Genomic DNA, 25,689 nt, shown 5'->3' on the forward strand with positions numbered 1-25,689 from the left:
GGGAAGGGGGTGACCTTCAGCGCCGTGGCACCTGGCAAGGGACTGAGGAGAGGGGAGGCTGTTCCTCCTGTAGGAAGCTTACTGCAGAGGCGCAGGTTTGGCTGTATCTTGTCTCAGGGGGGTCTCCAGAGGGGAGCTGGCCTCTTGGGGTGCTGTTACCAGGTCCCAAGACACAATGGGAAGCTGGATGAGGGGTCACCTGCTCAGGGCTATCTATTTTTAGCACAGCTCTGTAGGAGGTGAGAACCGCAGCTCTAACGCACACAGACCGGGGCCCCGGGCAGGTCCTCATGTCAGAAGCCTGTGGACAACATTAAAGCCATCGTGGGTAACTCCAGAGGCATGAGAGGAGGTCACGGAAGCCTCTACTGCGAATCCGTGTCTGAGGCACTGACAGGAGAGCCTGTCCTCTGGTATTCTGACCAGAGTCCAGGGCTTTTTTGGTTCTTTGTAGGGAACTATTCAAAGTGGGTCAGTTCACAAGTAACAGCATAAATAGGCTCAAGTAAAAATTTGTCAATTTGTCAAAAATTTGTCAACAAGGAGTAAGATGCCTCCACAACACCAGAAACATCTAGACAAAGTTGTAGGGACAACAGTGATTTCTTCACTGCGTCAAGGAGGAAGTGGGCCCCAGATAACCAAATAATTTTTAGGAATTTAAACAAGATGCCAGGGCCTCATGTCATATATCAGCAATGCCTGTCTGCTTTTTAGGGGCTCTTTTTGTCCATATTTTTATGTTCTGATGTCCTCAGAAAAGGATGTCACTGGTGTAATGTCATACCTGTGCTTCTGGAGGAAGGTGGATTCAGTTCACCTCCTGCTGCAGACTGTGTGTGTTGACAGTGGTGTTGAGTTTTGCTGAGGGGAACCAGGTAAAGGTGTATCACATTCCTTCAGAGGTGAAGGCAACTACAGCTGAGAGGCTGTTGAAACAGGCACTGAATGGGACAGACTTAGACAAATCTTTGAGAGCAGAATGTTTACCAGTTGCTAAGTGGATGGAATCAGTAATTTCCATAATGTTGGGGACTAAGAATTGGGGCTTATTTAGTGCAACCACAGCTCAAGGTGGCTGTGATCCACTATGAGGTATCATTCATCCTTTCCAGGTTTGAGAACAGATCAAATAAGGCTGTTAAAAGGAGAAACACAGGGGATTAATCATCTCACTAAATAGATTTTATTCAGTGGTTTCAATCCTTCAAAACCCTGTTTAAGACATTTTTCCAGTAAAGATATACAAATGGCCAATAAGCACATGAAAAGATGCTCAATATTGCTAATTATCAGAGGAATGCAAATCAAAACTACGAGGTGTCACCTCACACCAGTCACAATTGCCACCATTAAAAAGTCCACAAATGATAAATGCTATAGAGGATGTGAGGAGAAAAGGGAACTCTCCTACACTGTTGGTAGGAATGTAAATTGGTGCAGCCACTATGGAAAACTGTAGAGAGTCCTTAAAAAACTAAAAAACTAAAAATAGTTACCATATGATCCAGCAATCCCACTCCTGGGAGAAAACTCTTAATTTGAAAAGATACATGCACCCCAGTGTTCATAGCAGCACTATTTACGATAGCCAAGACATGGAAGCAACCTAAATGTCCATTGACAGATGACCGGATAAAGAAGTATACACACACACAAAGGAATACTACTCAAGCCATAAAAAGAATAAAATAATGCCATTTGCAGCAATATGGTTGGACCTGGAGATTATCATACTAAGAGAAGTAAGTCAGACAGAGAAAGACAAGTATCATATGGTATCAATTCTATGTGTAATTTAAAAAAAAGACACACATGAACTTGTTTACAAAAGAGAAACAGACTAAAAGACATAGAAAGCAAACTTATGGTTATCAAAGGAGGGGAGGGATAAATTAGGAGTTTGGGATTAACAGATACAAACAAATTTTATTTTATATATAAAATAGATAAACAAGGTCCTACTGTAGAGCACAGGGAACTATATTTGATAGCTTATAATAACCTATAATGAAAAATATGATAAAGGAAATATATATATAAAACTGAATCACTATGCTCTACACCAGAAACTAACAAAACATTGTAAAATCAATGATACTTAAAAAAAAAAACCCTGTTTAATTTACATTGGGCCATATTAAGTAATTTAACTTGGGGGGAAGGTCACTGGGGGCCCATTTAGCAATATAATTTGAAAGCAGCAAAGACTAAAATTTCATTTATAATTCACTGGATCAGACCTTCTCTGCTCAGTGTGGGATATTTTAGGACAGTGGGTGATATGACCATAGAGAATCTAGGAAAGACCACAGTTCTCAGGGTTAAGGCAAAACACACCTATTTGTCTTCTATATGGTATTTAGCAATTCCCCTAAGATTATCTTGGGTTCCTTGCTTCAGTTTAGTGGGATCCCAATACGATGTAATTTGAGACCTAGTATTGATTATCTGCATGAAGGTTTGTGGGTCAGTGCATTATAGTAGATGACAAAATTAATCCAGAAACTATGTTGCAGAGGCTAAAACAGCACCCCTGTATCTTTTCATTGTGTAAATTCTTCTGGTATATTCTGGATTTCCAATTGGGTCAAATTGTGGGCCTTTTCATTTGTCCTCTCCCTCCTGTCCTTCCCTGTTTTGTTTTTTCGGTCACTGGATATACTTCAGGCATGGAGGTATCTGCTGGTATTTACAAGCTGTACTTCCAGAGAGCCTCAAATCAGTGCTGTCAGGGTGAGAGGCCCCCTCCATGACATCTGGCTCCTTTATAAAGTACGAAGAACCTGGGCTTAAGTCAGGTCTGAAGTAATCCCTTGGCTCTGCCACAGGGGTGCCAAGGCATTGTCCCCTGTAACCTCGAAGGTCAGGATCTTTGTTGCAATAAAGACAGCAGCAGCAGAAACCTTTAAGGGCCCCAGGGAGCTCTGGAATTAGGGGTAGGGACTCAGCTGCCATCTGATGACTGCCTTTCCCCCTCTCTCTTCTCCTTTAAAGTAACTGCTGTGTGAGGAACTAGCACCCAACTGGCCCAGCTCCTGCATGGGCTGCGGCCTGCCTCTCCTGTGTGCGCTGATGCTGAGTCCAATCCAGGCATCATCACAGTTTCTCTCTAACATGCAGATGAATCCCAGCAAACGCATGGACCCAGGACTAACTTAAGGGGCGCTCCAACCTCATACTGCTGCTCCCAAATGCCTAAGAGTTCTTAAAACTGACAATTCTGGCCAGCTGAACACAGAACTGAGGCCTGGTAGGTAAACAGTGCAACACAGGCCAGCAGAGCTCACAACTCGAGCTCCCCAGCACCCAGCAGCCCGCAGCGCCGGCACCCATCAGACAGGTGAGCGAGTCAGAGCCAGAGGACAGACCCGTGGGTGGTGGTCATGTCTGGACACGCTGCTCACGGTGCCAGCTGCTCTGGGCATCTGCAGAGGGGTGGCTGAGGCTGCTGCCCATGCAGCACAGACACCCACTGAGAGGGGAGGACAAGGGCTGTGACTCAGACGTCTCAGGGAACAGCAGAGCCGGCCTCTCAACCAGCTCTGAAATGGCTTCAGAATCTAGAAAGGGAGCCTGCCCTGGGTGCTCACGGTGGCTGGGGGATGGGACTGAGGCAAAAATTCTTGTCCAAGGGCAGGGGCTTGTATGGCTGGTTTGTGTTGCCATCTGTGGAGCGGAGAAGGCCCAGACTTCTCAGCTTGTCCAGGTGGAGGTACAAGGGGAAGAGGGAGGTGAAAAAGAAACAATAGGCCCCAGATGGAGTCATGGTGTGTAGGCCCGTGTCACCAAACCAAGACTTAACACCTGACCTAACTGCAGTTACAGCCTCCTCCAGAAATGTAATCTTAACCAGCCGTGAAGTTTCTGGTCCGCACCAGTGAGTAATCGGCCACAAGGGGTTTTTCTACCCCCTCAAAGGAAGAGGAGACAGTCCACTCTTTCCTTATCCCTTCCCCCGCCTGCTGATACAAGCGCTCCATTCGTACAGCTCTCTGCTTGCTAGATGCGATGCTGTCCGACTCACCAATCAATAAAGCCAATTAGCCCTTTAAAATGTATTTGGTTGAATTTTTCTTATTTAACAGATTTAACAGATGCTTACACTGTGAGCAAACATCAAAAAATGTGCAGTGTGAGTACTCATTACAAGGACAAAGGTGGGAAAGAAAAATACACATTTGCTTCTTTTACGATAAACACTAAAATCAAAATGCTCAAGAAATGATGAACACTGGTTATCTAGGGGTGGCTGAAGCAAGAGCACTTGAGGGACAAGGATGTCCTGGAGTGAGTCTACTTTAGATTTACACATCTTCTCTTAACAGAGTTTTGCTAACTTGTGCATGTATTATTTAAAATTAACAGTAATTTGCATAAACCATATTTTTCTATTTAATAATCTTTATTTTTAATTAATTTACTTTTGCTTTTAAATTTTTAATTTTAAATTTATTTTTTACTTTTACAGAGGAAACCATTCTAAGATTTACTCCTTTAAACACTAATGCTTATAAAAGTTTAAGCCATAAAAAAAATGAAAAGTTTCAAATCTCTTTCTAACTAAAATAACAAGAGAGGCATTATAGTTTCCCCTTATAGCTCGCTCTGGGGGTTATTTCAGAAATAGAACGTTTAGGAGAAGGTGACTTGTAAACTAGGTTCCTGCTTCGCCATTCTTTGGCCATTGAATAAAGCTGCTTCAGTCTCAAAAAAAAAAAAAAAAGAAGAAAAAAGAAAAAGAGACGTAAGTAACATAGAATGCAGTAGGAATTTGGGTCTAATCCATTAAATGTACTAGAATTTTCAATAATTTATGTTAAGTTTTGAATAGTTTTCCTCTTATCAATTAAATGAATTCATTTGCTTAAGCAATATTATAGCACTTAAAATTTCAAGGCTCTCTAAGAACATGCACATACAAAAATTAACCTACAAAGGTAAAAGCCACCTGAGAACTCAAAGACATCCATCTCGTATCTTGAGGCTCTCCTTGCCAAAAAGGAACAAATAGTCTGCTTCCAGAATTTCTTGCTTTACTCTCAATCAACATACATTTAAACCCTGAAAACTATCAATTTTATATACTCACACAGGAAATAATATCACATACTATTATGGAAAAATAGAGTTAAGAGCTGCAATATTAAATATATAAACATATACAAGGAAAGAAATGCAAATACTTGAATCAGTGAGACAAGTAGCCTGCTTCCCCACAGTCCAGAGGAAAACCCACCTTCCCAGACTTGAGGTCCAGATGCCCCTGTAAGGATACAACCCCTGGAGCGGGCCAGTCCCTGGTGATGGTGGGTAGGGACACCTGAGCAGCCACAGAAACGAACTCTGGAGGCTCCAACATAATGCAAATACTCCTTCTCTAAGGCTTCGATTCTTACAAGTGAGAAAACCCGCGGCCAGACTCAATTTAAAGTTCTAACTTAAATGTACTTCCAAATTCATAACCCTTGTCCAGGAGAAAGAACTCCTGACCTTCAAAGACTTTCTCAACGTACTCAGTTTACTCTGAGTGCACCTACCCTGTGGATGCAAAGCTCAAGCCCATGTTTGGAAACAGGCCCAAAGAAACCACAGTTACAACCTCAGAAAGGGCACCACTCCCCATCCCTCACCCACCATCACAGGTGCCTCCCCAGCATCACAGGGCTCTGGATCTTCTTTCACTATGAAGGCTCCTTCGGTGGTGGGTGCGAACAGGGGAGGACAACTGCAGGGGGCGGCTCCCCAGGAAGAACAAAACAGCTGGTCCTCCAAGTACTTCCCTTTGCAGACTCAAGGGGGCCTCAGCTTAGAAATACTAACCACAGGTCTTTGCTACCCACTGGAGTCGCCAGGACACGACACCATTGACATTTTAAATGACACAAACCTAGTGTTTGAATAATCCAGCACAACCACTCTAACCCAGTATTTATGTGTAAAGGAGGGAAGACAATTGTAAGGCATTTTTCTAGTTCAAGAAAACACAAATATCTATTTCTTTCAGAAAGTGAATGTCAGTTAATTATTTCCACGGCAAGAAATTGTTTGGAAACAATCATAAATGAAGAAAAGAAAAAAACAGATCTCAAATGTTACAGTCACTTATGGGTAGAAAAAAGGAAACAAAAGTGTTAACAAATGGAATGGTATAATAGAATTTTTTTTCTGAAATTCACCTTTCTTCCCCTTGGGAAATACTTTATACTCTTTCATGATCTATTGATGCAGTACATTTACAGTCATTGAAAAATGGAGACTTACAGTGAATAAAGTCACAAACTTAAGGAGGGGCAGGGCCAACCTGGAACTATGATGAAAATACAGATCATGTAGCAGTCTCCAAAGGGGAACCGCCACCCAAAGGACTCAAACAGGGTATCTGTGCCCAGGAAAAGTCCTGGGGGAAAAGGCACAGGACTTCTATACAGTGTAGTTCCAGGTGGTTAATCTGATTTCCTTTCATGGAAAATATACATAGACAAAAAAAATTAAATCTTTAAAAAGAGCCATCTATGGCTCTGTGGAGGAATGATAAACAAAATACTGCGCAGTTTGACGTGCACCACGGAGGACAAACAGTTAATGATGAAGCTATGAACTGAAGAGGGGAAGATGGCGTTTGGGAATGTGGGGAAAGAGCTGGAAATTTAGGCATTTATTGTGAGCCCTAGGAAGAGCTAGGTGGGAGAACAGGCTCGTGGATTTGTGACCCTGTTCCTCAAACATTTGGAAAAGTGAGGGGACAAGGAGCCCCCCCACTCCCCACCCTGGGAAGAAAGAAGGGACTGACGACCCCACAGACCACAGCCCCTCCACCTCAGGTACCCTGGACACTGAGTCACGAATGTCCCCTGATAACCCTCTCCGTGGTCACCGCACAATCTGGAGCAGACACGGCCGCAGCAGCGAGCGGAGAGGCCGCCCTGAGTCTCGACTGCCGGCCGAGCCCGCACAATCCGTGCCGCGCCCCTGGCGGACTCGGGTCCACTGGACTCGGGTCCGTTGACCGCAGGGAGGCCCGGGTCCCACCGTGGCCAGTTCCAGCCAGTCCCTCCGCCCCAGTCTCCCAACACCCGGCCCCCCAACTCACCATTTTTCGGCTTCTCGGTCATCCACCCCACAACTGCCGCGGCAAGCGCAGGTCACAGCGACAGAGGATGCCGCGGAGCCACCGCAGGCCTCTAAGGGCACCGAGAGCCGATCTGCAGCGCGGACGCTGGGAGCGAGGGGAGATAAGCGCGTCCACGCCATCCACGCCCGTCATTGGAACGTCGCCCACACGTACGTAACTGGCGACTCCCCTGATTGGGCAGCTTGCTAGGCCCCGCCCTTCCGTGCCTGAGTGACAGCAAGGCGGAGGGCGCGACTCTGCACCAACCTTGTTGGGGCAGTGGGCGGGAGCTGTCCCCACCACAGACACAACTTTGGAACAGAAGTCCGTGAGACCCTCAGGGAACCGCGACCCTTCTTCACAAACACGGACACTTAAAAGTGACCCCGCCATACGTAATGATGAGTCTGGCTCCACTTTGATCTCTGATTATTTCCTGTGGGAGACATCTGCCCATCCCTCCCACCCCCACTCACTTGGTACTTTAAAGTCCCGCCGCCTCACCAGGGCTGTAGCCTCAGATACTGACACGTGTGAAACACTGAGGCAGAGAAACGACCAGAAAACCTTTCAATGTAATTCCTTTAGCATCTGTTGAAAGGTCAAAGAAAAAACTGAAAGAACACTGAGTGAAAAAGAGGTGGTGAAGGTGTGAAGGTAAGCAACCGAGGTCACGTATGGGGCAGGACGGAGGTGAGTCACCGACAGGAACATCAGGACACTCTCACCGCTGCCCACAGGCGTTTATGAATCTTCACGATGATTCCGAGGATGTTTCTATTACTAAATTTACCAGGAAACATTTTGTATACTCCTTTCTGAATATATTTGCTGATAAAAATTGTAAAAAGTAATTAAGGCTGGAAAAGAACATATTTTGTATGTGTTAGTTTTTCCTATAATGTGGCAATCTGAGTTTTCATTCACGGTTTTGGCAGCAAATACTCAGAAAGAATGGGTTACATAAATTCATTATATGTAGTTTTTAAAAACAAAGGGTACTGCTATGAAAAAATCTGGAGGATTTACCAATAAAGCAAATAAATGTATTGCAATATACTTATCATGCTACCTTTTCTATAATCTGCAGAGACAGGTGGAACCTTGACCCCCATCCAAGGTGTGGCTGAGTAGTGGAGACATACACACACCCACCAGGAATGTATGAAAGGGTTAATTACTTCCCTAACTGAGGTCTCTGTGGAGAGGAGGGCAGGCCTCTCCAGCAGGTGGGAAAAGGCTTGAGAGCAAGGAATAGAGGCTGGCCTGGGTTTTTTAAATTGAGGTTAGGAGTGGGGCTAGGGTGGGAGTTCACAAGCACAGCCTTTCTTATCATCTTGTACAAATGTGGGGCCCAAGGGGAAGAAGCGGGGTAAAACTTTAAAGTTGTCAGCTGTCAGATAATAAAAATACATACACTGGTCTCTGCCCCCTGTTCCTGGCACAGAGCTCCTAAAACCCGCATGAACTCCTAAGGGATGAGATCATAGGAGCATTTCTTGTTCTAATATTTGGTGTTTGACCCTGTCCCTGACACAGAGCTCCTGATACCCTCGTGAACTCCTAAGTGATAAGAGCACAAAGAGCATGTATTTTTTTTGAAGCAACTCTGGTTGGGCTCCTGGATGGGGGCTGGTCACCAAGAAGACCAAGCCATGGTTAGGAGCGTGGAATTTTCAGCCCAATCTCTCCTCCTCCAGACAGGGGAGAGGGGCTGCAAATGGAGTTCAAAACTGATCACGCCTATGTGAGGAAGCCTCCATAAAATCCTAACACTACGGGGTAGGGAGCTTCAGGTTGGTCAGCACATCCACGTACGAGGAGGGTGATGCGCCCCAACTCCACAGGGACCCTCCCCGACCTCACCCTGTGGGTCACTTCATCTGGCTGTTCACCTGCATCGTTCACCACACCCTTTAATAAACTGGTGAATGTAAGTTAAGTGATTCCCTGAGTTCTCCGAGCTGATCTAGCAAATTAATCAAACCCAAGGCAGGGGTTGTGGGATCCTCTGGTTTGTAGCCAAGTCAAGAGAAGTTGTGAGTAACCTGGGGACCTCCTCCTGTGACTGGCATCTGAAGTGGGGATGTGGGGGTGGGGGGGTGGGCAGCCTTGCAGGGCTGAGCCCTTAACCTGTTGGATATGGTGCCACCTCCAGGTAGTAGCGTCAGGATGGAGTTAAGTTGTAGGACACTCGCTGGTGTCACAAAGAATTACTTGTTGTGGGGAAAAACCCTCACACATTTGGTGACCAGCAGTGCCAGAGTGTTCTGGGTGACAGTAAAGGAGACACACAGGAGGGAAGAACTGGGTTTTCTCTACTCGGGGACAATACAGAGTTTTCCCAACACATCATCAGTCAAACATTTAAAAATGGAGTCAGAGACCTCTGGTTTCCAGTCTGGCAGATAAGGAGCTTAGATGGTAACAATCCCATCCTCAAAAATAAAAAGAAAACAAACTTAAAATCAGTGACTCTTCTTAGATCTATCAAAGAACTGAGGTCACAGGGCAAACCACTGTCTCCAAAATTGGAAACTGACAGAAGAGTAGCCATTTTGAAACATGCCCACAATATTCTGCTCTTAACAAGTCCTGTCCTCAAAAGACTCTTCCATTAGAGACTAACCAGCTGGGATTTTACCAGCGCCTGTGTGACACGGTGGGAGGGAAGTAGCCAGCTTGAGTCCCTTCTGGCCCTTCTGCCCGACCTCACAGCAAATACGCGGTATGCTTTCCAAAACTATCCCAACTCTCCACCACCACCCAAGTGTCCTGCAGTTCAGTTCAGTTCTAACACAAACTGGCCAGAGTTAACACCAGACTCCGCAGCTTAAAGTTCAGTCCTTCCAGACTGCCCCCGTGCCCAGCGCAGCTGCAAATGCGGGGTGGGGCCGGCTGCGCACATTTCTGCATGGCTCACGACAAATTCCGAGGTTCCCTGCACAACACCTCATGTTTGTTAATTGGCTGGAACAACTATCAGAATTAAGGAAAGCACTTTATTATTACTGGTTTATTGTAAAAGACACGAGTCAGGAACAGCCAAATGGAAAGTGTGCACAGGGCGAAGTTGGGGGCAGGGAGCAGTGTCTCCCAGCACACTGGCGGGGTTACCAAGTCAGATCCTTCTGACTCTCAAGGTTTTGGGGTTTCAGTGGAGTTTCCTTAGGTAGGCCTGACTGATTAAACCTTTGACCACTGGTGAGTAACTCAGGCTCCCGCCCCTTTCCCCTCCCCAGAAGCTGGGAACTGGACTGGAAGTTCTATGCCTCTAATCAAAGCTTGGTCTTCCTGGCGACCAGCCTCCATCCTGAAGCCCTCTAGGGGCCTTGAGCAGTTGCCTCATCAGAACATAAGATGCTCCCATCCCCCTTATCACTCGGAAAGCCCAAGGGCTTTAGGAAGTCTTTGCTGAGAACCATGGACAAAGACCAGACGTTTTTCTTATTATACCACAGAAGGTCACAGCTCAGGGACACAGGCTCACTGAAATACTGAGACCCAGTCATGGGACGAAAGAACATTTCCTCCACCCTCAACATACCAGTGCACCAAGGAGACTCGTGTTTAACGACAGTGTGAAACACTGGAAAAGCTGTATGTCTCAGAACTTACTTATATGTCTCAAAAGTACCCCAGAGGTGACATGGGAGACAAAAGCAAGGACACTTGGAGATATCTTACCTCTGACAGCCACAGCAAATAGTCCGCATCGCCCAAATGCTAGTCAGGTCAACATGAAACCTCACGCTAAAGGCCTGTTTACCTCAGTTCCTTTTCACAGTACATGTCCAGTATGCAGCAAAATATTCAAAGGCACAATAAAAGGCTTAAAAAAACACATCTTTAGGAGGTAGGACATGGAAAGGAACCTGATTCAGACGTAGCAGATATGTTGGAATTATCAGACCAGATCTGAAGGAACCGGGATCAACACGCTAAGGGCCCGCTGGCCACTACATACTCAGTCACTCCAGCTTATGGATAAGTGCAGTGAACGGCAGCAGTGTTACAGGGGTGGGGGCAGGAACTGGAACCCTCTGTTCTGAGGAACCTGCACACCCACTGAAGTGATGACAGACTGTTTCTTCAGAGAGGACGAGGTGAGTTGTCCATATATGTTGCAAACTCATGGGCAACTACTGAAAAGTGTGTAATAAGCTAAAAGAGAACTAACGGAATCACGTAAAATGCTCAATAAAAGGTAGAGAAGGCAGAAGAAAGGTGGAAAAGGATTAAAAAGAACAAAGAACAAAGGGAACAAACAGAAAAGAGCAGCAATGTGTTAGATGTTAATCCACTGTATCAACAAGCACTTTAAACATCAAAGGTCTACACACAGCACATGAAAGACAGCAACTGTCAAGTGGTAACAAAGTAACGGCGGTGCGCTGCCTACAACCATCATTTTAGATACAAAGACACAGGTAAGTGAGAAGTAAAGGATGGTGAAAGATACACCAAGACAACACCAAACAAAAGAAAGCTGGTACAGCTGTATTAATTTCAGATAAAGCCGACTTCAGAGCAAGGAAAACCCACACCGATAAAGAGGAACATTACATAATGACGAAAGTGCCAATTTTCCAAGAAGACACGCAATACTTAGCGTCTACATGCATAACAACACATAGGCAAAATACACGAGGGAAAAAATACTAGAACTGCATGGAGAACCAGATGACTCCACCCTGACAGCTGGAGACTTCCACCTCTGCCCTCACCAGCAGGCAGAAAGTCAGGAAGCACACAGCGAAATGAAACAGCGCCATCAAGCAAGTGCATTTAATTGAAATCCATGCACTACTTTATCCAAACACAGCAGAACACACATTCTTCCCCAGGTCACATGGAACACTCACCAAGACAGACCACATTCTGGGACGTAAAATTCACCTTACATTTGAAAAAGAGCGATCTTATAAGATATGCTCACAGACCACAATGGTATTAATATTTAGAAATCAGTAACAGAGTTGGAAAATGCCCAAGTACTTGGAGATTAAATAACATCCTTTTAAATCACACGTGGGCCAGTAAGGGAGTGACGTCAGCAAGACTGTGAAATAGCAATTTTCTACTGTCATCTCCCCACAGTGCACTGATTCAGACTATCAGCCAAGGAAGAAAGTGCCTCTGGAAGTCAGGGAGCCCAGTGGAGAAGTCTGAGCACACCACCGGGGCAGAAAATCCAGGAACAGACACAAGAAGGGGAAGAACAGTTTCACTCCTCGCAAAGGTGGCAGAGCTCAAGCCCACGAGCTCCCCTGGGCCCGGGATTCCTCCCCTGGGGAAAGGGAGAGCGTGGTGAGTGAGCACCTGGCTTCCCCAGTGGGGTGGGACGCTGCCCCCAGGCTTGGTGATTTCTCGGCTCACTGAGAATACGAAGGGGATCGGGACAGCTGAGCGGCTGGAAGGCTGGGAGCAGGGGAGGGCTGCAAGGACCCGCAGCAGCCGAGGCTCAGAGCTCAACGAGCCAGCCACCCACAGGCTCCCTCAGGGGCTTGCATTTCAGCCACTCGGGATGGGGTGTCTGCAGATGCTCCAGCTGGTGCACAGGCACACCCAATGCTCTGCACACCTCACTCCCCCGCCCTCCCACCCCCGGGCAGCGCCAAGGATGTGCTCCAGAAGGCGCGCGCAAGCCTCTCCAGTGTCCTGCAAACACGTGCACTCAGCTGGCTCAACTCAGCGGGACTGGAAGTCCTGAGTGTCTCCGGAGACGACCTCTCAGGAAAACAAACGGGGGCTCTCAGTGCCCCGCCTGGTTGCGAGGGATCAAAAGAAGGCACATGATCTTAGGAATTCTTGCTAAGGAGGGAGCAAGAGTTGTGGGCAGGCGGTCATAAGTAAGGTCTGACAGTCTCAGAATTCCCAGCTGGGCTGACCCGTTAAACTGTTTCTTTCCCAAGGCCAGTCAGCGGAGGAAGTGACTGCTCCTTCCAATGTGAGCACAGCAGTGCAAGGAACACATGCAAGCACACACATACAGAAAAATGACACCAGCAAGGAAACGCAGTAATTTCCCACTAACCTATCCCAGAGATGGAGATCTACAAACTGCCTGACAAAGAATTTAAAATAATTGTTCTAGGAAGCTCAGGAAGCTTCCTAAGAATACAGATGGTCAGCGCAACAAAATTAAAACAAACAAACAAACAAACAATACATGAACAAACTGAGATGTTTGACTGACAGACAGAAATCATAAAGAACCAAACAGAAATTGTGGTGCTGAAGAAGACAGTAAATGAACCGAAAAATGGAGTAGAGTTTCAAGTGCTGACCTGATGAATCAGATGAAATAACCTGTGAGTCTGAGGAGTGTTCACTTGAAATTATTCAGTTAGAGGAGGGGAAGAAGGAAAAAGGATGAAAAGGAATGAAGAAAGCTTATAGGGCTTAGGGCACCCCAGCAAAAGAAATAATGTATGCATTACAGAAACCCCAGAGGAGAAAAGAGAGCTTATTTTAAAGAAATAATGGCTGGACATGCGCCCCAACGCTCACAGCAGCCAAGATGTGGAAGCGACATAAACGTCCATCAGCAGAGGACCGGATAAAGACACTGTGGTGTATGTATACAAGGGAATACTGCTCAGCTATAAAAAAGAATAAAATAATGCCATGTGCAACAACACGGAAGGACCTGGACATCATCATTCTAAGTGCAGTAAGCCAGAAAGAGAAAGAAAAATACATAGGGTCTCACTCATATGTGGAATCTAAAAAAAAAAAAAAAAAAAAAAAAAAAGATACAAATGAAACTTATTTACAAAACAAAGAGACTCACAGACATAGAAAACAAATTAATGGCTACCAGCAGGGAAAGGGGCTGGGAAGGGATAAAATGGGAATTCAAGATTTGCAGATACAAACTACTATATGTAAAATAGATGAACAACAAGTTTCTACTATATAGCATAGGGAATTATATTCAATATCTTGTAGTATCCTATAATGAAAAAGAATATAAAAAGGAACATATGTATGTATATGTATGACTGAAACATGCCATACGCCAGAAATTGATACAACATTGTAAACTGACTATACGTCAATAAAAAAAGAATAAAATAATGCCATTTGCAGCAACATGGATGGACTTGGAGATTATCATACTAAGTGAAGTAAGTCAGAGAAAGACAAATCATATATCACTCACATGCAGAATCTAAAAAAGTAACACAAATGAATTTATTTACTGAACAGAAAGAGACTCACAGACATAGAAAACAAACTTGTGGCTACTACAGGGGGAAGCAAAGGGGGATAAATTAGGAGTTTGGGATTAGCAGATACAAACTACAATATATCAAATAGAGAAACAAGGTCCTACTGTGTGGCACAGGGAATTGTATTAAATATCTTGTAGTAACCTATACTGAAAAAGAACATGAAAAGAAATATACATTTATATCTATTTATATTAATATATATAACAGAATCACTATGCTGTGCTCCAGAAACTAACACTGTAAACTGACTATACATCAATTAAAAAATAAAAAATAAATAAAACATGGAAAATTACTAAGAGAAAAATCTGGGGTTAGTGGGTCTGGATAAACTGACCTAACAGGATTCTTGCTGCAGTCAGACCAGGGTGATCTCACATCACCTGAGGGATGGTGCGGGTGTAGGAACCCGATCAGGTACACAAGGGCATCAGATATAGGGGAGGTCAGGGACTCTGGTTTAACTGACTTAGCAGGATTTCTGCTAAAACTGGATTTTACCAGGAACTACACAGATGGGACCAGGACAAGGTTCAGGAGCCTGACTCAAGTTGGATCAAGCAGAGAATCATTGGTGGGGGTGGGGCCAGGGCAAGAGTTCTGCACACGGACTGGGACTTGTCTGGCTGGAATGTGAAAGCAAACTACGGACCTTCTCATCAGCTTGTCCTGTGTGGACATAAGGGGGAGGGAGAGGTGAGGCACAAGCTGTCAGCAAACATCAGAAAACACGGAGTCCGACTCCTCTTTACAAGGACAAACATGGGATCGAAAAACATGCATTCATGATGGCTTGTTTTTATGTAAAGAAACACTAACAGGAAGCTCAAGAAAGGATCAAATCTGTGTATTGGCAGGTGGCTGGAGTAACAGCTCTGGAGGGGACCAGGGTAATGTGGGCAGTGACTTTTCCTAAGTTAGGCTTTCGTATCACATTGGTTTGTTGAAAATAAGCAGAGAAAAAATATATATGCCATATTTTACTATTTAATAGTCTTTCTTTAATTTTAACTTTTGTGCATAGGAAACCACTGGTAAGATTTAATTCCTTTAAACACTAATGGTTGCCAAAGTATAAAGCATACAAAATGAAAACATTTCAAATCCTAACTAAAGTGACAGGGTACATCCAAGTTTGTCCTTCCCCTGTATCTCACGTGGGGAGGGGTATTTTCAGGAATAAATAGAACACTATAATGCAACAGGGGTTTGGGTTTAGTTTTTTAAATGCTGTAGAATTTTCAAAGATTTACATAAGCTTTAATTAGCTTTCCTCACATCAATTAAAATAGGAATTCAACTGCTTTTAGCCGTTTAAATTTCAATATTCTCTAAGGACATGCACACACAGTGATGTAAAAATGAAACATGTACCTGAAAACGTAAACACATTCATCTCATATCTTGAGGTTTTCTTGCCTAAAAGGAACAAAAATTCTAGTTAGTTCTACAACTTTCTTGCCTACTGATATCATTTCTCTCAATCAACTTACATTTTTAAACCCAAGAAATAAAAACGGTTATTTCTCACGCAGGGCATTAGTTACAAAGTGCGAAGGGAAACTAGAGCCAAATGGCTGCACTATTCAGTGGATAAAAGAACCGAGAGGAGAGAAACACAAATACTGGAATCAGCACAGATAAGTGGCCGGCGTCCCATGGGACAGAAGCAGCCACTTTCAGAAAGTTTGACACACGCTAGGCTCTCCCGTTGAGACAGAACTGTTGGACAGGGTCAGGCCCTGGTGAAGGGGGGACAGGGACACCTGAGCAGCCCAGGAACCTGTCCTCCTCCTCTCCCCGGGGAGTAACGGAACCGCGCCCTCTCTCAGGCCCCTATTCTCACAGTGAGAAAACTCTAGCGGGACTCAGTTTAAGGTTCTGACCCAAATGAAGTCCCAAATGCATGAATCCTAACCCAGGACACAGAACGCCTGACTGTCACGGACTTTCTCAATGTGAGCAAATTACACTCTGAGCGCAGCTACACTGTGGATGCAAAACGCCAACCTATGCCTAGAAACAGGCGGGGGAGCCACAGTCACAACCACAAGAGGGCAGCACCACACCATCGCCCCACAAACCCCTCCTGCCCCGCGCACGCGTCTCCCCAGCTGTCCCGGTCTCTGTACCTTCTCTCAGCATAGAGGCTCCTCCCAGCGGGTGTGAGCAGGTGGGGCATCTGCAGGGGGAGGCTCCCCAGAAAGAACCAACTGGGTCTTAAAGTACTTCCCTTTGCAGCCTCAAGGGGCCTTAGCTTGGTCAGTGACCTCCGCCTCTGCTGCCAGTCGCACTGCTTTGGACTACATTGATGATATTTTAAATGACACAAACCCAGTGATGGAAGAATCCAGCAACTCACACAAATCTTATGTTTATGTAGAAAGGAGGGAAGAAAATGGTAAGGCATTTTTCTAGTGCAACAGGAAAACCTGTGAGTATCTATTACTTGCAGAAATTAGTATTAATTAATTATTATTTTCATAGTAAGAAATTGTTTTATAAACAAGTATTATATTTAAACAGCTCAAGTCTAAGCCCTGGAATTGCATTTGAACACTGCCCCCTAAAGAAGACCCCCAAAGCAAAAAGAACAGACCTCAGAATAGTACTACACCTGCTCAGGGGAGGAAGAAAAGGGAAGAAAGAATTTTTAACACATTCAGTGTAATACGAGAATATATTCTTTTTTCTGAAATTCACCTATTTCTTGCCTCTTTGGAAATATTTTACACCATCTTTCAAGCTCTACTGACTACAGAGGTTTTAATTTTTTGAATAACTGAGGCTCAAATAAATGAATACATCTTTCCAGGGTGACAGGCCCACGGAGGGGCAGTGCTGATAGGAGAGATCACCTAGGAACGTTTCCAAAAGAGAAACTCAAAGGACTTCTCACAGGATGTCTGTGCCCAGGAAAGATCGTGGGAGGAGAGGCGCAAGGATTTCATGCAACAATGCAGTTCTAGGTGGTTATTCTCAGCTTTCCTCTCCTGGAAAATATCCACAGCAAACAGAAATATTTTTAAAAAGAGCCACCTAAATTCTACCAATCACACAAAGAAAAACTTACGCCAATCCTTCTCAAACTCTTCCAAAAGACTGTGGAGAGATGGTGTGGTTATGCCCTCTTGAGGTTGTAACTGTGGTTCCCCTGGCCTGTTTCTACACATAGGGAGGAGTTTGGCATCCCAAACTCATTCTATGAAACACCGTCACCCTGATACCAAAACCAGACAAAGACACTATCAAAAAAGAAAATTACATGCCAATATCTTTCATGAATATAAATACAAAAATTCTCAACAAAATATTAGCAAACAGAATCCAACAACCCATAAAAAAGATCATACACTATGATCAAGCTGGATTCATCCCAGGGACACAAGGATGGTTCAACATACGCAAATCAATGTGATACACCACATCAACAAAAGAGAAGACAAAAACCATGTGTCCATCTCAATAGATACAGAAAAAGCATCTGATAAAATTCAACACCCATTTATGATAAAAATTCTTACCAAAGTGAGTACAGAGGGAACATATCTTGATGTAATAAAAGCCATTTATGACAAACCCACAGCCAACATAATACTCAACGGTGAAAAGTTGAAAGCCTTCCCACTAAAGTCTAGACCAAGACAAGGATGCCCATTCTCACCACTTCTATTCAGCATAGTATTGGAAGTCCTAATCATAGCAATCAGATAAGAAGAAGAAATAAAAGGGATCCAAATTGAAAGAGAAGAAGTAAAATTGTCACTATACATGTGGATGACATAATACTATATATAGAAAACCCTAAAGGCTCCACATAAAAACTACCAGAGCTGATAAATTCAGCAAAGCAGCAGGATGCAAGGTTAACGCATGGAAATCTGTTGCATTTCTTTACACTAACAATTAAATACCAGAAAAGTTAAAAAAAAAAAAAAAAACTCCTCTAAAATTGCATCAAAAATACTTAGGAATAAACCTGATCAAGGAGATGAAAGATTTATATGCAGAGAACTATAAAACATTAAGGAAATTAAAGATGATAAAGAAATGGAAAGATATCCCATGCTCTTGGATTGGAAGAATTAACATTGTTAAAATGGCCATACTACCCAGAGTAATCACGGATTTAATGTGATCCCTGTCAAACTACCCGTGACATTTCTCACAGAACTAGAAGAAATAATCCTAAAATTATATGGAATCACAAAAGACCTGGAATTGCCAAAGCAATACTGAAGAAAAAGAACGAAATTGGAGGCATAACCCTCCCAGACTTCAGACAATACTAGAGAACTACAGTAATCAAAACAGCATGGTATTGGCACAAAACAGACATGTGGATCAATGGAACAGATTATAGAGTCCAGAAATAAACCCACACACCTACGGTCAATTAATCTTTGACAAAGGAGGAAAGAATATACAAAGGAGAAAAGACAGTGTCTTCAATAAGTGTTTTTGGGAAGGCTGAACAGCTGCATGTAAATCAGTGAAATTAGAACCCTCATGCAATACACAAAAAAAAAACTTAAAATGGCTTGAAGATTTAAATACAAGACATGACACCATAAAACCCCTAGAAGAGAACATAGGCAAAACACTGTGTGACACAAATCGTAGCAATGTTTTCCTAGGACAGTCTACCAAGACCATAGAAATAAAAGCAAAGATAAACAAATGGGACCTAAATAAACTTATAAGCTTTTGCACAGCAAAGGAAGCCATAAATAGAATTAAAAAAACAACCTATGGAATGGAAGAAAATATTTGCAAATGATGCCACTGACAAGGGGTTAATTTCCAGAATATACAAACAGCTCATACCTACTCAATAACAAAAAAACAAACAACCCAGTCCAAAAATGGGCAGAAGACCTAAACAACCATTTCTCCAGTGAAGACATTCAAATGGCCAATAGGCACATGAAAAAATGCTCAATATCGCTAAGTATCAGAGAAACACAAATAAAAACTACAATGAAGTATTACCTCACACCGGTCCAAGGGCCATCATTAAAAAGTCCACAAATGATAAATGCTGGAGATGGTGTGGAGAAAAGGGAACCTTCCTACGCTGTTGGTGGGAATATAGTTTGGTGCAGCCATTATGTAAAACAGTATGGAGATTCCTTAAAAAACTGAAAATAGACTTACCATATGAGCAATCCCACTCCTGGGCATATATCTGGAGGAAACCATAATTTGAAAAGATACATGCACACCAATGTTCATACCAGCACTTTATAATAGCCAAGATATGGAATCAACCTAAATGTCCATCAACATATGAATGGATAAAGAAGTTGTGGTATATACACAATGGAATACTACTCAGCCATAAAAAGAATAATAATGCCATTTACAGCAACATGGAAGGACCTGGAGATGGTCATACTAAAGTTCAGTAAGCCAGAAAGAAAAATATCATAAGATATCAGTTATATGTAGAATCTAAAAAATGACACAAATAAACTTATTTACAAAACAGAAACAGACTCACAGACATAGAAAACAAAGTTACGGTTACCACTGGGGAAAGGCAGTGGGGATCGGATAAATTGGGAGTTCAGGATTTATAGATACACACTACCACATATAAAATAAATAAACAAGGTTCTACTGTATAGCACAGGGACCTATATTCAATACCTTGTAATAATCTATAATGAAAAATTATATATATATCCATCATTGAATCATTATGCTGTACACCAGAAACTAACACAACATTCTAAATCAACTATACTTCAATTAAAAAAAAAAAAGCTACCCATGACTCTTTAGAAAAAGGATAAACAACTAAAATATTGGGTCTGTTTCAAATGCGCCACAGAGGACAAACAGCTGATAATGATGCCGTGAAATGAAGAGAGAAAGTTGGCTTTGGGAATGAGGGAGTGATCTGGAAATTTAGAGATTTATTACCAGTCTTAGGAAGAGTTAAGCTGGGGAGGCAAGCTCCTGGATTTGAGACCCTGTTCTCCAAACGTTTGGAAAACTCAAGAGAAAAGTGGTCCCCCTGGGAAGAAAGGAGGGACTGGGAAGCCCAGAGATCACAGATCCTCCCACGCACAAACCACAGCGGCTGAGTCACAGTTGTCTCTTGGTGACCCACCCCGTGGTCACCACGCATTCTGGGGGAGACGCGGGGCTGCGGGCGCAGAGCTGCCCAGAGAGGCTCAGGGCTTAAGTCACCAACTGCAGTGACCAGACTGGACGCCCGGAGTCCCAGCTGTCGGCCCAGCCCTACCCTGCGAACTGGAGGGGCCTGAGGTCCGAGCGGCGTCCCCTACGGCTTCTCCTCCGCAGGCTTCGCAGCTGCCAGCGCAGGGAGACTCTGGTCCCGCCCCGGCCGGTTCCGACCATCCCTCCTCTCTGTCCTGGGACACCTGGCCCAGCACACTCACCGTTTCCTGGCTCCTGGGGTCCTCCGGCGTCGTACGTGGACTCCCGCGGCCCGGGCAGCTCTCAGCCCGCCGGACGCCGCAGCCAGCAAACCTGCACGGTTCAAGCGCAACTGAGGCTCGATTGCGAGCGTGGCCGGGAGCGTCCACGTGGTTTGCCGAGCGTCGCCCCACCCACCTTCTACTGCTGCGCCCCTGATTGGACGGTTGGCAAGCACCCGCCCCCTCTTCCTGAGTGACAGCGGGTCAGGAGGTCACAGGATTGAGACGAACCGGCTTCCAGGGTTCCTCGTGAACTTGTACTTTTCCCCACGTTTGCATTTATTTTTCAATCTTTTTTCGACATTTGCTTTTAAACAACACTTGTTTCTGGCTCTAAAGGGCCAGTGGCGTCTTCTTTACAGCCTTCAGAACAAAGCAGGGACACAGGTGTGCACGGGAATTCCACTGTCAGTTTCCAGAAGAACCGGAGTCCTTGTGCAGAGCAAGAGGAGCGCCCAGGTCAGGTCAACTGGGACAAGGAGGTTTAAAGACACACACCCCCTACGCCCCGCAAGGGGCAGTAGTTGGCACAGGCCCCCAGGCCACTTGTGGTACTGTGATCCTTTGTTATAAACACACTGAAAGATGACCTCAACATATGCAGTAAAGAGTCTGGCTCCATTTTTATCTTTGTTGACAGCGTTGAGGCTTCCATCCATCCCTTTTCACGCTCCACACATGTGGTACTTTGGCTAAAGAATCCCATGGCCTCCCAAGCACTTGGCTCTGGTGGGAAGTTTGAAGCCTGCAGCCCCTGCCTGGGAACAGGAACTCTTCTCCCACCAAGCAGAAGTTGTGAGATGTGTTCTTGGTTTTTGTTTGTTTGTTTGTTTTTGTTGTTGTTCTTTTAGTGGAGGTACTGGGGGTTGAACCCAGGGCCTTGTGCATGCTAAGCACGCACTCTACCTCTGAGCTAGACCCTCCACTGAGATATGTTCAATAATAATCTTAGGTATACATTTTACACCAGAAGGAAATATATTTTAGTTTTTTGGGTGTGTGTTTAGAGATTTTGAAATGGCTATGGTATCCCTAAGTAATACCCAATTAGTGTTTTCACTAATGTAAGAAAAAAACAATGAAAATGTTATGGAAATTGGGATGTACCTGAAAACTCTTAATACAGTTACACACTGGTTCAAAACTTATAATGCATTTATTTATCTGAATAGTTTCATTGAGATAAAATACACATAGCATACAATGCATCCCTTTAATGTGCGCAGTTCAGTGGTTTTCAGTATACTCGCAACTAATGTGCAATCAGCAGCACAGTTCTTGAACGTTTCTGCCACCTCTAAAAGAAACCCTGGTAACTTTTAGGTGTCACTTCCCTATCTTCCCATCTTCCTCTTCCAAGCCTAGCCTATACACGAATGAATGAATGATTATAAAATTTTTATGGCATACAGTATTATAGCCATATTCATAATACAGTGTTACATTGTTACTTTAAAAAAAAAAAACCACCTATTTGTGATCATAGGCTGATAGGCAGTATTTCCAAATTTTCTCCAATAATGAGAGAGAGGCATACTGTATGGTAAAGTAATTCTCTGAAAGCAAAGTTATAAAACGGTAGGAAAACTAACACATTAATTTTATATTAAACATCACTCATACCTATGTAAGGATAGGCTACCACTTCAATATAAGCCTTGCATATGATGAATACTTGGGCGATGATGACACAAAAACATCTCATATAGTTCTCGCCACACAGTTATCAGAGTTTCACATGAAGACATTCACACACATACACAGCAGGTAAGCTGATTAGCTGTATGGCATGAGGATTATTTACTATTCAGGAAGTGGAAGTGGGTCACCATAAAAGTCTTCATCCTTGTCTTCACACTGAGTCGCTGAAGAGGAGGAGGCACAGGAGGGGGTGGGCTTGCTCTCAGGGGTGGCACAGGTGGAGGAGGCGGAGGAGGCGGAAGGGGAGGAAGGAGAGGTGTTAATTTTATGGAAATACATTATAATTTCTGTCTGACTCATTTGCTTATGCATTTCTCTAAAAACGTTTCTTTATAGTACCAATTCCTCTTCCACCATTTGCTTTCAATTCTTTTCCACATTTTGCTTCCACCAGTTTCAATGCCCATATCACAAAAGGGTCCGTGTCACAAAAGAAGTCAAAAGCCATCTTGAATAACCAAAACTCTTAGATTGTCTAACGTCAGCTTGTTTCTGGCACCAGTTCTACATCTTCTTCCTCGTGATATGGCACTGGTTTGAACCCACTCATCTCCATTATGTCATCTTCTGTTAATTCCTCTGATGTGGTGACTCTTCACTCTTGAGTTTACTGGAGATCCATATATTTATTTTTTAATGGAGGTAGTAGGGATTGACCCCAGGATCTTGTGTATGCTAAGCACATGCTCTACCACTGAGCTATATCCTCTCCTACCCCAGATCCATATCTTGAAATCTTTCACCTCCCAAATTTTTTTTTTTGCCATACCCACAGTCTCTCATGATTTCCTTGATTTGCTGTGTCATAAATCCTGTGAAGCCATGCACAACATTTGGACAGTTTTCTCCAGCAGGAATGTATTGTTTTGGGCTTGGTGGCTTCCATGGTTTTTTCTATAACAATGGTGGCACCTTTGATGGTGCAATCCTTCCAGACTTTCATGATGTTCTCCCTACTGGGATTCTCTTCATAGCACTGACAACCCTTTCCATAGAGTGCCGTGTATAATGAGACTTAAAGGTCCTTATGATGGCCTGATCTAGAGGCTGAACTGGGATGTGGTGTTTAAGGGGCAAGTAGACCACTTTGATGCCTTCAATGTTGAGCTCATGGGGTTCTGGGTGGCCAGGGGCTTTGTCCAATATCAAAAGAACTTCATTTTTTATTGAAGTATCATTGATTTAAAATGTTGTGTTAGTTTCAGACGTACAGCAAAGTGATTCAGATGTATATTTTTCCCAGATTCTTTTCCATTATAGGTTATTACAAGACATTGAATATAGTTCCCTGTGCTATACAGTAGGTCCCTATTGCTTATCTATTTTATATATAGTAGTTTCCAGACCCCAAATTTATCCCTCTCCCTTTTCCCCTTTGGTAACCATAAGTTTGTTTTCTATGTCTGTGAGTCTGTTTCTGTTTTATAAATAAGTTCATCACACAACATTTTTAGATTCCACAGAGAAGTGATATCATATGATATTTGTCTTTCTCTTTCTGACTTATTTCACTTAGAATGATGATCTCCAGGTCCATCCATGTTGCAGCAAATGGCATTACTTCATTCTTTTTTTATGGCTGAGTAGTATTCCACTGTATATGTATATAGACCACATCTTCTTTATCCAGTCATCTGTTGAAGGATATTTAGGTTGCTCCAAATCTTGGCTATTGTACTTAGTTCTGTTATGAACATTGGGGTGCATGTATCTTTTTGAATTAGAGTTGTCATCTTTTCTAGATATATGCCCAGGATTGGGATTGCAGGATTATATGTAACTCTATTTTTAGTTTTTAAAGGAACCTCCATACCATTCTCCATAGTGGCCACACCGACTTACATTCCCATCAACACCTGTAGGAGGGTTCCCTTCAAAAGAACTTTAAAAGGTGGTCCCTTACTGGCAAGGTACTTCCAGAATTGAGGGACAATGGAAACACTCCAGAAAAAGAGTTCTCCTTGTCCAGGCCTTCTTATTGTGTATCCAAAAGACTGGCAGGTGGTATTTCTCTACCCTTCAAGGCTTGGGGTCAACAGCTTTATGGGATAAAGGCAGTACTGATCATAAACCCAACTGCATTTGCACAAAACAGTAGTGTGAGCCTATCCCTTCCTGCCATAAACCCTAGTGCTTGCTTCTCCTCCTCACTAATGTCCTTTGGGGTAATTTTTTTTCGAGCATAGGGCACTTCAGTCTGCATTAAAATCCTAATTAAACTTAAAAGCTTTTGCACAGCAAAGGAAACCATCGATAAAACGAGAAGATAACCTACGGAATGGGAGAAAATATTTGCAAACAATATGACCAACAAGGGGTTAATATCCCAAATATAAATAACTCATACAATCCAATATCAAAAAACCAAACAACCCAATCAAAAAATGGGCAGGAGACCTGAACAGACATTTTTTTCCCAAGCAGACATACAGGTGGTTAATAGGCACATGAAAAGATACTCAGCATCACTCATTATTAGAGAAATGCAAATCAAAAACAAAATGAGATATCACATCATCTCTTTCAGAATGGCTATCACCATAAAGTCTACAAATAACAAAGAATGTGGAAAAAAGGGAACCCTCGTACACTGTTGGTTGGAATGCAAATTGGTGCAGCCACTGTGGAAAACAGTATGGAGGATCCTCATAAAAGCTAAAGATAGAACTACCATATGATCCAGCAATTCCACTCCTGGTTATATATCCAGAAAAAAAAGAAAAATACTAATCTGAAAAGATACATGCAACCCAAAGTTATAGCAGCACTATTTACAGTAGCCGAGATACAGAAGCAACCCAAGTGTCCATCAATGGATGAATGGATAAAGAAGGTGTGTGTGTGTGTGTGTGTGTGTGTGTGTGTGTGTGTGTGTATAAATGAAATAATACTCAGCCACAAAAAAGAATAAAACCCTGCCATTTGCAGCAATGCAGGTGGGCCTAGAGAATATTATGCTTAGTGAAGTAAGTCAGACAAAGAAAGACAAATACTGTATGGTATCACTTACATACAGAATCTAAGAAATAATGCAAATGAACGTATACAGCAACACAGAAACAGACTCACAGATATAGAAAACAAACTACTGGTTACTGGAGTGGGGAGGAGAGGGGGGAGGGGGAGGTTAGGGGTATGGGATTAAGAGATATAGACTACTACATATAAAGTAGATAAGCAACAA

The 25,689-nt window shown here is 43.5% G+C and overlaps 1 protein-coding gene and 1 long non-coding RNA gene across 2 annotated transcripts in view; one reads left to right on the forward strand and one right to left on the reverse strand.

Moving 5' to 3' along the window:
• Nucleotides 1–15,723, forward strand: part of LOC141574668 (uncharacterized) — a 30,272-nt gene extending 14,549 nt beyond the window's left edge. The window contains exons 2-3 of the long non-coding RNA XR_012501637.1: nt 7,145–7,284; nt 12,215–15,723. This is a non-coding gene — a long non-coding RNA (uncharacterized LOC141574668). The remainder of the gene's footprint in view (nt 1–7,144; nt 7,285–12,214) is intronic.
• The window catches only part of LOC105068348 (uncharacterized), a 41,159-nt gene that overhangs the window by 7,682 nt on the left and 7,788 nt on the right, over nt 1–25,689 (reverse strand). Inside the window, 1 exon segment of the mRNA XM_045516132.2 lies at nt 15,730–15,774. Within this exon segment, the coding sequence (XP_045372088.2) occupies nt 15,730–15,747 (18 nt within the window). The 5' untranslated portion in view covers nt 15,748–15,774.

Source organism: Camelus bactrianus, chromosome 22, assembly GCF_048773025.1.
Source record: "Camelus bactrianus isolate YW-2024 breed Bactrian camel chromosome 22, ASM4877302v1, whole genome shotgun sequence".
NCBI classification, from domain to species: domain Eukaryota; kingdom Metazoa; phylum Chordata; class Mammalia; order Artiodactyla; family Camelidae; genus Camelus; species Camelus bactrianus.